Here is a 15,467-nt window from a genome sequence, read left to right as displayed (position 1 = left end):
AGTCCATTGCCATTCGCATGCCTTTTCATATGCCCATGCACAGTCCTTTACGCTTTAAAATTGAACTAAGAAAACGCTTGCGGGTTTTTCACGTATTCCATTCATTCAGAAATTCGCAATGGAACTTTTTGTTTTCCATTCAATCGCCGGTGGAGCTTCAATTTGTATGGCTAAAAGTTAAGTTAATATTGTTATTTCCAAAGTTGAAAATCGTACAATCCAATCAAAAAGGAAATCAGGACATGAAATAAAAACATTTTCCATGATTTTTATAAAGTCCGCAGCCGGCACTGAAAAGTGCTCGAAAAAACTGATAGTTAAAGCTCAAAGGAAAATCACTTGGCGCGCTTGTAAATACAGAGGCGTAAATAATTTCGGGAAAAAAAAAGAAAGAAAAAAAAATTATATATAGTAGCATACGTATGAGCAATAAAACACGGCCTTAATTTACTCTAGCCGAAAAACTGTTTTAGGTGGCACCATTGCCATTCCTATTACGAGCATTCGGGTTTTAGTTTTACTGCTTTCCGGACGCAGTGCAGTAAAACCGAATCTAGACACGCAACTGGATGCATAGAAACGTGGAAACAATCCGAAATAGAATTTGTGTGGCCGGTGCTCTAAATCTGTGTATACACATGTATTTATGCCCACAAATGTATGTATGTGTGCATGTGTGTGCATTGCAATGCATTGGAAGGATCTGTTGTACGCGATAAAGCGTTTACTGCCTGAGCAGTAAAAAAAGCAAGTCAGGGATTCTTAACTCGAGTTAAACTGAGTTCGCAACTTTAAACAGTCGGAAGATAGCTGAAAAGCACTTGAAAGTTGTTCAAGCAACGTTTTCCATTAATTCAATTTGAAGTAACTTACGTAATTAACTTAAAAGCCCTGTAACGTCGATTATTGTTTGTGGAAAATATCGAATTTGTAGCGATGTATTGGAAATGCAATATATCGATATCTTTCAAAAAGGTTTGTTGCAGAGATTTGGAGACTTTTTCGCTTGCTGTTGATTTTGTAAATTAAAGTGGTTTTATATCTTTCTTAATAACAAACAATTATTAAAAATAAAAATAAATATTTATTGAAGTATGCCTTTCTGGTATATAGCGTCAATATTTTTAATTAATTAATACATTTTAAATTAAAATAGTTAATGCCTCGCATTATTCAGTCTTTACATCGATACTTATTTAAAAGTATCGGCAGATGAACGATATATCGCTTCGTTGCACATCCTTTGTGAAGCTTTGGAGATTTCTTTACTCTGATATCGAAGATAAGAGCCTCGTTTATTTAAAATATTAAACTGCCATTGTGTGAATATATTTTTCTGCTATATAAATAACTATAGTGAGTCCTCGTTTAATAAAGCCTTTTCCATTTATTTACAGATGCATGCGGAATCTTTGTCAAGTGAAAGCAAACGAAACGCTGAGCAATTAACGGATTAAACAAGGACGCGAACGGGAACACAGAGCAGAGGAGCTGGAAAAGATTTCGGGAATCGGCGCCAACAGCATCTACGGCTCATCGGGCGTGTCCTCCCCTCTCCCGCCTACAGACGGCGTCTCTGTGTACGTATTTCTTCGGTCCCTTTGTAAGGTAGTCAGAATGTTAGAGCGGGCTGCGCATGGTGCAAATTGTGGCAGTTGAAGTACTTGTGGTCGGTCGGGCGAAGCAGCAGCAGGAGCACTTGTATTCGTATTCCAATATATATGCATATATATCTATATCTGGGCAACGTGGCATAGAGCGAACGTTTTGGGACAGAGACACACACAAGCTCACCTCAGCTCAGCTCAGCTCAGTCACTGGCGCTGGCACTGGCACTGGCACTGGGAGCGCTTCAGTTGTGTGAGGAGGTATGCAAATAAACGGTCTTGCTGCCGGACCAACCATGGCCGCATCAGAGCCACCAGAGCCGCCGCCACGCAATCCGGATCGCATAAATGCCTCTCTGCACAAGCTGGGCGAATCCGTAAGTACACCAAGTACAACCCAATCCAACTACCCCGCACCCAACCCCCCAAAGTGCCAACCCTGCATGCCCCACAGCCCCGCTACAACAACCATTAAAAATGAAAAAAAAAAAAACCTCCATTCACTTGATGTTTAACCTAATTGGGCCTCATTCATTTGCTTGTTAGCGCCGCTGGGTGGTTTTTGGGCAGGGTTCGACGGGGCGGAGGAGCCGGAAGGTTAACCAAAGGATGGGGGTCAACATACAATTTGCATGCCACTCGCCATTCAGCGCTGTTCCACTTTCACATGCTTATACTTATGCTTACAAAAGTTTCGGCACATTTCCATTACCTTATCTCTGCGAATGTATGTATGTATGTCTATCTCGCTCGCACATGCTCATTGACTAATTGACTTGGATAGCCAGCGATTTTCTCTATCTCTCTGTATCTTTAAATCTCTTTCTCTTTCTCTCTGTTTCGCCATTTCTCATACATCCCTTTGAAAATTTCTAGCATCCTACTTATGCATAGAGCGCGCTCCTAATTGAAGTGCATCCATTAAATGTTTGTCCAACTTTACAGAAAATTGTCAAGTCGCTGGACTCGAGTGTGGGTGCGCTCAAAGAGAAGTCCGTGAACAACAACAAGCCGGTGAAGCCGGTGCTCTCCCTGGACAACAACACCACTAGCACAAGCAGCAGCCAACAGTTTGGGATTGCCTCGTCGACCTCGTCCTCGGCGCCAGCTGGACCCACACTAAAGCAGCCGAGCCTGTTGGCAGGCAAACGGGATCTAACACCCAACGCCTCCTCCGTCTCCGACAGCAGCTCCCCGGCCAGCTCGAATGGGAGCAATCAGACGCTCACGCCACCCATGACCATCGACAACCAGAATCGCTTGGCCGCCAAGGGCGACACATTGGGACAAGCAGGACAGGCACCAGCGCAGGCGATTGGCCAACCACAGTCGCAATTAATGAATGGCAGCAGCGCCAACTCCATCTGCATCAGCAGCACCAGCAGCACCACCATATCCACGGCAGCCATGATCCATGCGAATAACTCAAATATGATTGCCGCAGGTCACTTGGCGCAGGTCAACCCAGCCAGCAGCAGCAACAGCAACAGCAACAACAGCAACAGCAACAACAGCAGCAGCAGCCAGCTCAGCGCCGGTAAGTGCCAACCCGCTGCACCCAAGTGCATTTCTATAACATTTCAGCTGGTCGAGTGGGCTTGTGAGTGGGCGCAATTAGCTCAGCAGCCGCAGTCGCAGCTGCTGGATGGGGCTTCAAGCAATTGCGTATGCACACACACACACACACAAACAGACACAAGTGTGCACGTATATGCATATATATACAAATATGTATATTTGTATATATGTATGTTATTTTTTATCAGTTCTCTCTCTCTCTCTCTCCTTCTTTCTGTTGTGTGTGGCCCAGCATGTGCAGCGCCGTAAGCCTCGGTCACAAATTATCCCCCTTTGTTACACTATCTCTCCTCTCGAATCGCATCTTAAATTTTGCATACATATGCAGTTTATTTGCGTACTCAAATTGATTTTTATTGCAAATTGAACTTAAAGAGCGCCATGAGAATTGAGAATTGTATAACTTGAGAGCGAATATGTGCCTCGCATCTTTATCTCGCTCGGGACAATCTCTCTCTCTCTCTCTCTCTCTCTCTCTCTTTACTCACATTTCGAATGTTTTTTAATGCTCTTTTATCTTGAGATTTAGTTTCTTAAACATTACTTAAAATAGTCAAGCAGAAGTATAATATTGAAATGTATTATTAAGAAATTTTAAATTTTATGAACAAATAAAATAAAAGTCTTAAGCGTCACATATATTGTAAACGGTCTCGGAAGAGAATTTTGAAAAAATTCTGAGAAGAAATAGTGTAGTATGAGACTGAAGTACATTGAGAGTATGGATAGGATAAAGATGAGATGAAGATGAAAGTATTAATTATTAACTAGTGGAATTATTACAATAAATAATAATTAATCTACAATGCAAGTTGAATGCCTTTTACTCTCTTAGTCTTGATCTAGCACTTTGTATATTAAGCCTAGCACCAACTACGAGCAGTACTTGGAGTCATATTAATTACGACAGCGCAGTTTGAATGTCTGTTAGTCCATCAAAGGTCTGTCTTGAGGTTATCCGCCCATTTCCCTAGTAGAATATTTCCTTCCCATCATAATGTTCTAGTAATCTAAACTCATTTCTAACGTAAAATCAATTTTTGTACATTTCGAACAATTTGAAAGAGCAGACAGGATATGAAATGTCTTTTCCATTACACGAAATCCATAGGGCATACGCATTGCAATTGGACTGGGTGGACTTTGCTCTGTGTTTCGTTTGAAAAACCAAAATCAGACTTTACATATTTTTGGAGCTGTCACAAACATTGAACAGCAGAGCCTTAGTTACCTTTACTAAAAGCTCCCTCTCTGGTGTTGTTTTTCGATATGTGTTTGCGTGTGTGTGTGTGTGTGTGTGTGTGGAGCACCTAAAGGCAGATTGGACTGTAGCTAAACTAGTGGCAAGTCCTAAAAATTAAAATTAAAATCACACTGCAATGTGCAATGTGTGTGGCCTGGACTGGGCTGGGCCTGGCCTGTCCTGTCCTGTCCTGGGTGGGCAGGAGGCGTGTAGGGCACAAATGGAAAAGTCCGGGCTGCAAATAACCGCATGGTTAGATGACAAACACAAATCTCTTGCTTACACGTACGATGCAAAATGCGGCCGTAGGGCGAAACGGGGTTTGGGGAGGGCTAAAGTGCAGCTGGGTACGGCGCATCGAATCATTTCCGAATGCCAAAGAGAAAGTCTCGAAAGAGATAGCAACGGGCGGCCATTTAACATGGCTTTCTCTGCGTTCCTCTATTTGGGGCCCATCCTTTTAATGGCGCTGGCAAAAACTAACGAACCGCCGCCTCCAGCCGCCTCTTGATGGATTGGGCCCGGGCTCCTGCACCTGTCGTCATCGCCGTCGTCATCATCAGGATTAGATGCGAGCTGCGGCAGCTGTTGCCCAAGAGCAATGCAATTGCTGTCTCGCAAATCATGCAACCAGCTCAAACTCAGCCAGATGCGATGCACCTACCGACCGACCGGCCGACCGACCTACTGCTGATATCTACTCGAATTTACATATCTCTCTCGATTTCCTCAATCTCGGACTTAAGGGGCTCTCAGATATTTAAAGCTGCAGATTTACTCACGATTTATTAGAGTATTAAAGGTGTTCAATTTGGGTTTGGTATTGAAATGGAAATATATAGTAAATGGATTGAAAACATATATCAAAGTAGGTAGAGGGTGTGAATAGATATACGCTGTATAGACTCAATCTAGTATTTTTTAAAGTATTAGGCAAATTATAATAGACTGAGTTTAACAACAAAATTTAATAATAATTTAGTTCAATTTTATATATCAATCAAAATTCTCTTAAATTTTTTTCCCACTATTTCATCAGCTGTTGACTATGTTGCAACAGCATTTCAACTGAATCGTTTCCTGCGCGAAATTTAAAATGGTTTTAAATTACATTTCCAACGGAGAGGGCGAATTAAATTATATATGTTTTAAATGAATTTAAACGTAGCACTATAGGCCACGTATGCCAAAATTTTATTAAATATCGAAATTCGAAATTTAAAATAAATAAATATTTAAATATTATATATTTAAGATTTAACTTTAAATTTGATTTATAAAAAATGTGTTTTTTTTTTATTATTATTATTCTTTGTCTTAATTAGTTAAACGATATTCAAATATATTTTGTGCTATTTTTTTTCTTATATTTATTTATTTTTTTAATTCTTGATTTTATTTTTTGTTAAATTACTGGCATTTATTACGCAAATTTAGTTTTTTCTTTGCGTTTTATTTTCATTTATTTATTTTAGTTATATATTTATTTATTTTATTTTATTTTATTTTATTTTTTGTAATTTTTTATTTTATTTTTGTTAAATGTTTGGCATGCGCTACGCAAATTTGAAGCTAGCCAATAGTTACAAATAAAATATTTATATTAAATTTAGGCCTTCACATTTTTGTCCCTTAAATGGCAAGTCCGGCCCATAGTGCGCAGTTTAAAATAATATAAATATATATTTTTAGCATTCGTTTAAATGCGCTCATGCAGAAGTGAGCTTTAATAACAAATTTGTCATAAAAAGAGGAAGCTTAATAAATAGATAGGTGAATAATCTATTTTAACAAAAATATGTGCACATGACTGGGCCTCAATTTCATTTGATTGAATATGCCACGTTGAGTAGACAAGTCAATCCCATGGTCAGCTACCCATATATACCCACTATATAATATATATATATGTACATTTTGTAAATGTCGCAAAATCAATCAATGATTGTTGTATTTATATGAATTTTCAGTTTGCCTAACGAGCATATTTATGAATATATTTTGAGTACTTTTGATTCATGATTAGCTAAAATGAAACTCAATTAAAGCTCCTGCACGCTCCATTTGCCTGACTTTCTATCTCTGTCTCTCTTTATCTCCCTCTCTCTCTCGCTCTCTGTGCCTGGGTGTGTGTTCATGATCCTATTAACACACTCACACACATATATATTGTATCTACCCTACATTATCATTATCATTATCATCATTGTCATTATCATTAACATTAACATTAACAATATCAATCGTTGTTGTTGTTGCTGTTGTTATTATTATTACTACTACTACTACTATTGTTGTTGTCGTTGCTGTCGTTGTTGTTATTTATTTTGTTAACATCCCTCTCCAACTCCTCTCAACTCGGACACTCATCCCTCATCGATTGAATACCCTCGGCGAATGGGTATATCTATGTATTTGGGGAAAACAACAAACAAACAAACAAACAATATATATATATACGTATATATGTATGTGTATAAAACCGTATAACTACCAGTCGACAAGAGAAATGCGAATGATGTTTGCTCGATTGCAAAATTAATGGAACCGGAGCTGGCAGCGGTCGCCGCTGCCTCATTACCTACTACGGCTACTGCTGCAACTACTACAAAAGCAAAGACAATGAAAATAAAATCCGCAATGGCCATGCCCGTGCCCGTTCCCAAGCCAGTGGCATCCCCCACGTGCTCACTGGCAGCACATTCCCCAACATCCGCTGCATCCGCCGCGCTGCTGATGCTAGAGGCAACCACGACCAGCAGCGCTCACGATGGCAATCGCAATGACGAGTCAAAGTTCACCTTTCGCTCAGGTAAGTCGATTGAGACTCATATACTTGCCCGCATCCGCACCGGCACCAGCACCACGACTCCTGCTCCTGCTCCTGCTCCTGCTCCTGCACCCGCACCCGCTCTCACTCTCACTTAAGCCATTTCAATCTTACGTTTTCCTTACTTTTCATCTGCCATTTCCGCTCAGTATTTTTAATTGGAGCAACGCACAGACGCTCTATCAGCACTCGCATTAACATTTAACCCGCATGCCCCGCTCCCACTCGACCCCCAGTTGCACTTGAATCTGTCCGGATTGCTCTCTGGCTTAGCCTATTTAAGTTACTTTCTGTTTAACACCCCCTCCATCCCCCTTCCCCCTTCACCCCCAAGCAAAACTATTGCCTGCCCCAAAGCCTTTCACGTTGCACTTGTTTCAGTTTCTGCTCGCTCGTAGTTCTGTGTGTTAGACATTGGCATGCATAAGGGGCAGCTGACTGGCGACATGTCAGCTGGAGTATGTGTTGCAGGCGGTGGGCGAGGGTGGGCCCAAGTCCAGCGGCCCTTGGGGAGGGTAGTAGAACGCCTGAATATAGGTACACCGATAGTAGCCCCTGGGGCGGGCTAGCTGCTAACTGCTAACTGCGCGTAGTATCTCGACAAGGACACCGTCCTCGCTTTTCCACGGCTTGAGCTTAGCGCGGCACACAACTGGACATGCTCCATCCAGCTAACTGTATTGGTCTCTTGCAGAGGCGGCCATGAAGCTACGCGAGGAGAACGAGCGCCTGAATGCGGAGCTAGTGCGTCTGCGCCGGCTGCTCGAGCACTCGACGGACGGTGCCGTGGGCGGAGCTGATCCCGGAGCCGACTCGGGGGCACACGATGGCCACAGCGTGACGGCGTCGCAGGAGCGCGTGGAACGACTGGAAACGGAGCTGCGCAGCGTGAAGAATCAGCTGCTCACCATGCGGCTGGAGCGGAAGAAGCTGCGCACAGACAAATCGGATCTGCTGGGCCAGGTGAAGCAGCTGTGCGCCTCGCTGCAGGAGAAGGAGCAGGAGCTGCGCGACTTCATACGCAACTACCAGGAGCGTGTGCGCGAGACTGAGTCAACCAATGCCAAGATCTCGGGTGATCGCGACCGAGAGCGCTTCCAGCTGCTGAAGCAGGCGCGCGACGAGGCCGAGCGCTCCCTGGCCCTGGCCCAGCAGCTGTCGGCGCGGGATCTGCAGCTGCAGCGCCTGCAGGAGCAGCTGCAGGAGGCGCGCCGTCAGCTCACCGGCTGCCTCTCCGACCAGGAGAGTCTACATTCCTTTGCGCCGCTAACGCCGCCCTCGGCCGCCTCGGGAATGCTCAGCCAGCTGGCTGGCGGCTCTGGGCTGGCGGGCAACCTGAGCGGCATGCGCACAGCCGAGGACAGTGGGCGTGGCAACTCGAATTCATTGTCCGCCTTCAGCGGCAGCCTGAGCGGCGGCTCCGGCGCCACAGTGGGCGACCGCAACTCCTGCTCGAACGACTCGGGCCTGCGCAACAGCAGCGATCGGGAGAGCACCGGCGGCGAGCTCAACTTCAGCGACGGCACTTGCGACAACGGACCCTGCATCACCGTCGACCCCGACAGCATCTCTCTAGTCTCCAGCCAAAATATGTATCAATGTGAGTGCTCGAAGATTAGAGCAAGCCTATGCCTTGACTTAACTCAATCTCTGCTCAATTTCTGTTGCAGTTGGCACTCCCAAGGAGCGCAGCCCCACACTTTCGCCTCTCAATTCCGGCGCCTACTCCAGGTAATTGTGTGTGGCTGAGACAGTCTCTAGTTTGCCTACTTACCTCTCTCTGTCTCTCTCTCTCTCTCTCTCTCTCTCGCTGTCTCTCCTTCGCTCAGATCTGTGGAGCAGCTCTCGCCGGATGCCGAGGGACCCGGCGGCGCTGGCGCCATGACCCGCAAGTTCGGCAACAAGAGCGGACCACTGGGCGCACGCAACGGACGCGGCGGCACCTGGGGCAGCATCTCGCGCGTGTTCGCACGCTCCAGGAACAAGAGCAAGGCCATGTCCGCCGACGGGGTGAGCGAGTACAGCGACTACTCGTGGAATCCGCTGTCCGAGGAGGGCTATGCCGAGAAGCTGCGCCTGCTGCGCGAGGCCTCCCAGCTGCCCATCGAGCGCTGGCGAGCCACTCAAGTGCTGGCCTGGCTGGAGGTGGCGCTGGGCATGCCCCAGTATAGCGCCCGCTGTGCGGAGAACGTCAAGAGCGGCAAGGTGCTGCTCGAGCTGAACGACGTGGAGCTGGAGGCGGGCCTGGGTCTGGCGCATCCCATGCATCGCAAAAAGCTGCGCCTGGCCATCGAGGAGCAGCGCCGCCCCGAGCTGGTGCGCTATCCGCTAATCACCCAGCTGGGCCACACCTGGGTGGCCTCCGAGTGGCTGCCGGACATCGGCCTGCCCCAGTACGCGGAGCCCTTCCTGCAGTCCCTGGTCGATGCGCGCATGCTGGACACGCTCTCCAAGAAGGAGCTGGAAAAGTTTCTGGGCGTGACGCGAAAGTTCCATCAGGCCAGCATAGTACATGGTAAAATTCCCCTGAACTCACCTGAAGCTCCTCAGCTCATCTGGCTAATGCATTGCTCTCACTCCTAGGCATCCACGTCTTGCGCATCGTTAAGTACGACCGACAAACGCTGGCCATGCGGCGCGTGCAGTCGGAGACCGTGGACACCGATCCCATTGTGTGGACCAACCAGCGCTTCATACGCTGGGTGCGCTCCATCGACCTGGGCGAGTACGCGGATAACTTGAAGGGTGAGTTGGCCGGCCATTTGCCAGTGGAACCAATGGCTATATCTGTTGCATAATAATAATGAAGGTGCCATTGGTTTAAGCACACTTGTGCCGTGTCCAGTTTCCATGCAATCCCACTGAATTCGTGTGTCCCGTTCCAATTGCAGACAGCGGCGTTCATGGCGGTCTGGTGGTGCTGGAGCCATCATTTTCGGGCGACACCATGGCAACGGCTCTGGGCATTCCGCCGTCGAAGAACATAATACGACGGCATCTAAACACGGAATTCGATGCTCTCATCCTGCCCGCAAGGTGAGTGTGTGTGCGTCCTCCCCCAGCATCATCCGGGCACAGTCGCATCATGCGTGATGGTGCTCGTGTCCGTCCCCCTATGTAGAACCCTGTATTTCGGTCTCGGTTTCAATTGCGTTGCCGAGCACCCGCCTCCCACTCTCTCTGTCTCTCTCTCTCTCTCTATCCCATCTACTATGCATAAGTATGTAGCGTTAAACAGCGTTTTGATTCCTTTTTACCCCATTCGATTGGAATTTCTATTGTTTCGTTCACATTTGATTGGTTTTTGGTTTTTGGTTTTTCGTTTTTGTTGATTTTGCATTTTTCTTTTTTGTCTGCATTATATTATAGCCATTGTCATCATGTATGTACATGCTCGTAATTCGAATTGTTTACTGCTATCTTGTGCTCATTATTTTGTTGATTTGAGTTGATATCATATCATTACTGCATGTTCCATCATGAACACAATCATCCACATCATCATCCATCACATCACAAATGCTTTAGCGGGTTTATAATTATATTATGTAAGGGTATTGATATTAGAGTTCAAGTGGGTTGATTAGAGAATTATAAATATCATTCGATTTTAAATAATTCTTTGGGCAACTTCATTAGGAGTAATAGGAATTTACTGTAAAGTTTTTCTTTTATGTATATTTTCAATATGTCACATAACTATATGAGGTACATATATAGAATACATTTAAACTCTAGATTCCAGCTCTGAGCGATTGAGCAAACAGCTCTCTGTTCAGCCGGAAGTATTTAAGGGTCTAGGCTATATTTACGATTTGTGTACCGCTTCTTCCATCATTCACTTCATCCAAACACACCCACACACACACGGACCCCAGCATTAGAGTGTCATACGCTTCTCTTGATTTCCAACTGATTTGCATATTCTCGTACATCTCATCAACCCAAGGCTCACAGTCTCTGTGCGCCTCGTAGCAATCATCCAGTAAAGCAGTTTGTGGAGCTAGTCCCGAGATTATTGTTGTAGTGTGCCTAGTTCTTGACTGAAGACAATTCATTCTCCTCCACAGCTCTATATATATACATACATACATGCATATATATTCATGCGCCGTCATACGTATCCATATACTAAACTAGCTGCATTATATTAACTATAACTACTGATGTCTCTGTCTCTGTTGCTGTCTTCGTCTCGTACATCAGTGTGTGTCTGTGTGTGTGTGTGTGTGCGTGTGTGTATGTATTATGTAAACGAGATATGTATATGTGTGCGTAGGCATACATACATACGCGCATATATGTTATAATCACATACATGCATACGACGTGCGGCGTGTTTGTGTGCGTGTTTTAGAGCATGTCTGAAATGCCGTCAAATAACGCACTAATTGGCTTGTGCCTTATTTTTCTCTCTCTCTCTCTCGTTCTTTCTCTCTCTCTCCCTCTCTCTCTTCTCTTCCAACATCTGGATATATTTATATAAATATGAACATATTTTCTATTTTGCTCAACGCCCAACAATGCAGATACATAATATACTGTCAAATGGAAGAATTTCAAATGGAAAACTCCCGGCAATTGGCCAAACTGCAGGGCCATTAAGTCGAAAATCAAAAAACTAAATTGAAAATAATCAAAAAAAAAAAAAAAAAAAAAAACGAAAACGAAAACGAAACGAAACAATCCTTGTAATCGCCGTGTGTATTTGTAATCAATTGTAACTCGATGGGATTCAACTCGATTCAATATTTAATTGTATTTAGCTAAGCTGATTGGTATTTCTAGAAAGAGAACAATAATTGGAGCACAGCGCTAATCAAATCAACATAATTAACTCAACCTACTCTTAGTCTAGCCAAAGAATTACCAGATAAAAAAAAAATAAATAAAAAGAGAAAAACTGAAACTAAAAATCAAAAATGAAATCACTTATGCATAAGCATCGAAATACTCGTAGGGAAACGTAATCAGAAAAGCCCACCCTGAGACCCAAGAAAATCTATAAAAAATAACAAAAAGAGAGTGAAATACTATAGCTAATAAATAAATAAATACCACATATCGAACAAATCTGAGGAGCTTTGCACTATCTATCGATATGTCCATATTATATATACATATATATATATTCTATACAAACGAGTCTCCAGAATCGATATATGCTTTGCAGCTAACTTAAGATCGCATTTACCACGCAAGAACACATACTATATAGATATATACGTATTACACAACTGAAAATTTTGCATTTAAGCCAATAGAGAGAAACGCGCTATATATGTTATATAGTATTTGATTGTATCGATATCGATGTTATTTGTCAGAGATCACACGCACACGAATCAGAATCTCTAGAAGTATCTAGGTATAGTGGGCCAGCGTATATTTGGGTAGAGACTTTTTTAAGTAGCAGCAAATGCGATTTGTTTATAGTTTTATACATACATATACATACATATATATATATACATATGTGTATTCCACAGACATTTGATGTGACAACATAATAAAACTCTATATGTTAGACATATATACTACGTACATACATATACATTTATATAACTAACGATATCATCGTGAAAGCACACACACAAACACACATAACTGGGTTTGTAACTGATGTGGACAGCCGTCCACTGTGATACAGCACACATAAAACTGAGAAGTAAAGAGAACATACTCACATACATAAATACCAAAATATATATATATATATAGACATACATATTCAAATGGAATTATCTGCGAATACGTATACGAAAATTCACAGTTCCGAACCGAGATTTTCATTTCCTGCCTAATTAACCAATAAATAAACCAGATAAAAACATACATACACACACATATACATATACATACAAACATTAGCTTGTTTTCCTCTCGATGTTGCCTACTTTTGTGCGCCAACTGCATTTCGATACCTAGATAATGCTCGTAGTACAAAAACTCTTGGTATTTTATTTTCTTCTATACAAACCCAGTCCAAAATTTCCCACCAATATCCCAAAAGTCTCTTGACTGAGTCATTTGTAAAAAACAATACTGAACAAAAAAAACAAAAAATGCAATGTCAATTGTAAGTAAAACTTGAATTCAATTATTTTGGGTAAAAACTAGAAACATTTTCGTCTATGTCTATGTTATTTTGTAGAACTTAGCCTATTCGTTGTCATCTCTACATACAATTTCCAATTCCTGGCCCCTACCCCCATATCATCTCAGTCTACATACATAAGTATATATGTATATACATATATCTGTTATATACTATATGCATATATTTATCTTTGTTGTTTACGCTACAAGTAGTCAATTATGCTAAATACAAAACTATTTATCAATATACACCGATGCTCTGCATTTATTAATCGTTTTTCTTTCTTTTGTCTCTGTCCCGTTTCTTTTCTACTTTCCATATTTGTCATCTCTTTCTTTCGATTGTATCCAAACAAAACAAAACAAAAATCAAACTCAACGGCTTGTTGTTGCTATCCTTGTCTTGATTGTTTACGATAATGCATTATACAACACTACAACAACAACAACAACAACCACACGATGTATGCCTACCAACAACTACAACGACTACCACAACTACTACTACTACTACAACATTGCTATGCGTGCGTGCGCGCGTGTGTGTGTGTATATGTGTGTGCTTGCATTTTTCGTCTGCCTGCGCCCGCCTGCCTATGCCTCTGTCTCTGTCTCTCTGCCTCTGTCGCTGTCGCTGTCACTATCACTGTCTCTGCCTGCCCCGTTATATCTGTGTGTGTAATGTTCATTTGTGCCAAAAATGCAACAAAATTGTCCACATGCACAAACACAAATATACACACACTCCCACACACCTCCACACGCTCACACACACACACACACACACACACACCTAAACGAAAACAATCCGGTTGTATTGCAATGTTTGTTGTGTAGAGCAACTTTGGGTCAAGGCATTCGTTCCGGTTGCGGCATAGTGCCCCTAACTGGACCCGGCGGACTGCAGCACTATGCCACAACAGATCGGCGATCGAGCGGCAGCTTGCGGGTAAGTTCCACTCCAATACCATCAAGTCATGCATACAATACATATATCAATATATCTCTCTATATATAACTATCGCTATATTGTCTGCACACATCAAAATTGCGATTTCTACAATTGAGAAATAATAATACCAAAAAAAAAAAAAATAGAACTTCAGTTTCTGCCTATGTATTTATCTTAGCCTGATTTGACGTGAAGCTTTTGTTGTCTACTCTCTCTATATACATTGTATTTATCTCTCTCTCTCTCTATCTCTGTCACTCTCTGTGTGTATATGCCTTTATAAACGTTATCGCTTCAAGTACTTGTGTAGAATGTCAAAGGAACATAGTAGTATTTACTTTGTATTCATTTAATTTACATAAACAAAACAGACAGACATTTGCCCACTTCTCAAAGTACTTTGAGCACACAGTACAACAATGCTTCGACACTTAAGAGTACTTAGTATTAATAAGCCTAACACACGAATTGTTCAGCATATACATATACCGAGTCTCATAAATATACATATATATATACATTCAATTATATGTATATTTATATTTAGCTAAGGTTAAGTATTTCATTATTTTCGAATAAATTTCTTATACTTTGGCATGTTTGAGTGAAGCTAAATAACGCGTGGACCACAAGAGATAACGTCCCGAATCGAATCGCATCATTAAACATTTTAGATATGCTACAACAAATTATTTAAAAATAAATTAGAAAAAAAGAAGCAGCTGAAAAGTGAATAAGAAATTAAATTACAAATTTGCATGTGCTTTTTTTGGTATTCAAAAAATACAAAAAAAAAAAGCGAATTAATTGAAATAAGCTAGTTCAATTATTTAGGGTCCATTATTGTATGATTCGACAGTGTTGAAAAGCGCACATTTAGTATTTAAAAATGTTTAATCAAAAAGTATTTAAAATTAATAATATTTGAGCAGCCTAAGATAGCTAAAAAAAAAAAAAATAAGCATTTAAAATAAATACACAATAAATGATAAATGATAAAATGATTTATATATATACATAACATTAAATAATCCCCATATACAACTCGTAGTTATTGCAAGTAAGTAACAATTAATTAATACGCATTTTGCGAAATGCACCCAATATGGAAGTTAATTAAAATAAATATAAACTGTTTAAATTGCGATTTTTTATTTG

At 42.1% G+C, this 15,467-nt stretch overlaps 1 protein-coding gene across 8 annotated transcripts in view; it reads left to right on the top strand.

Moving 5' to 3' along the window:
* Nucleotides 1-15,467, top strand: part of Liprin-gamma (liprin protein kazrin) — a 57,976-nt gene that overhangs the window by 39,794 nt on the left and 2,715 nt on the right. For 3 of the 8 annotated variants that reach the window (XM_018010157.2, XM_089469649.1, XM_089469647.1), the window contains 9 exons: nucleotides 1,398-1,984; nucleotides 2,553-3,144; nucleotides 6,926-7,240; nucleotides 7,953-8,858; nucleotides 8,929-8,989; nucleotides 9,088-9,773; nucleotides 9,842-10,003; nucleotides 10,150-10,294; nucleotides 14,195-14,306. In XM_018010157.2, the coding sequence (XP_017865646.1) occupies nucleotides 1,871-1,984; nucleotides 2,553-3,144; nucleotides 6,926-7,240; nucleotides 7,953-8,858; nucleotides 8,929-8,989; nucleotides 9,088-9,773; nucleotides 9,842-10,003; nucleotides 10,150-10,294; nucleotides 14,195-14,306 (3,093 nt within the window). In that variant the 5' untranslated portion in view covers nucleotides 1,398-1,870. Of the gene's footprint in view, nucleotides 1-1,213; nucleotides 1,323-1,397; nucleotides 1,985-2,552; nucleotides 3,145-6,925; nucleotides 7,241-7,952; nucleotides 8,859-8,928; nucleotides 8,990-9,087; nucleotides 9,774-9,841; nucleotides 10,004-10,149; nucleotides 10,295-11,787; nucleotides 11,926-14,194; nucleotides 15,370-15,467 lie in introns of those variants that run through there. The other 5 variants (XM_089469648.1, XR_016270218.1, XM_018010161.2 and 2 more) reach the window with 5 other exon arrangements.

This window comes from Drosophila arizonae, chromosome 5, assembly GCF_054131065.1.
Source record: "Drosophila arizonae isolate 15081-1271.41 chromosome 5, UAZ_ARI_1.0, whole genome shotgun sequence".
In the NCBI taxonomy this organism is placed as follows: Eukaryota; Metazoa; Arthropoda; class Insecta; order Diptera; family Drosophilidae; genus Drosophila; species Drosophila arizonae.
The sequence above is the reverse complement of the archived record's forward strand: the minus strand, read 5'-3'. Positions and strand labels throughout refer to the sequence as shown.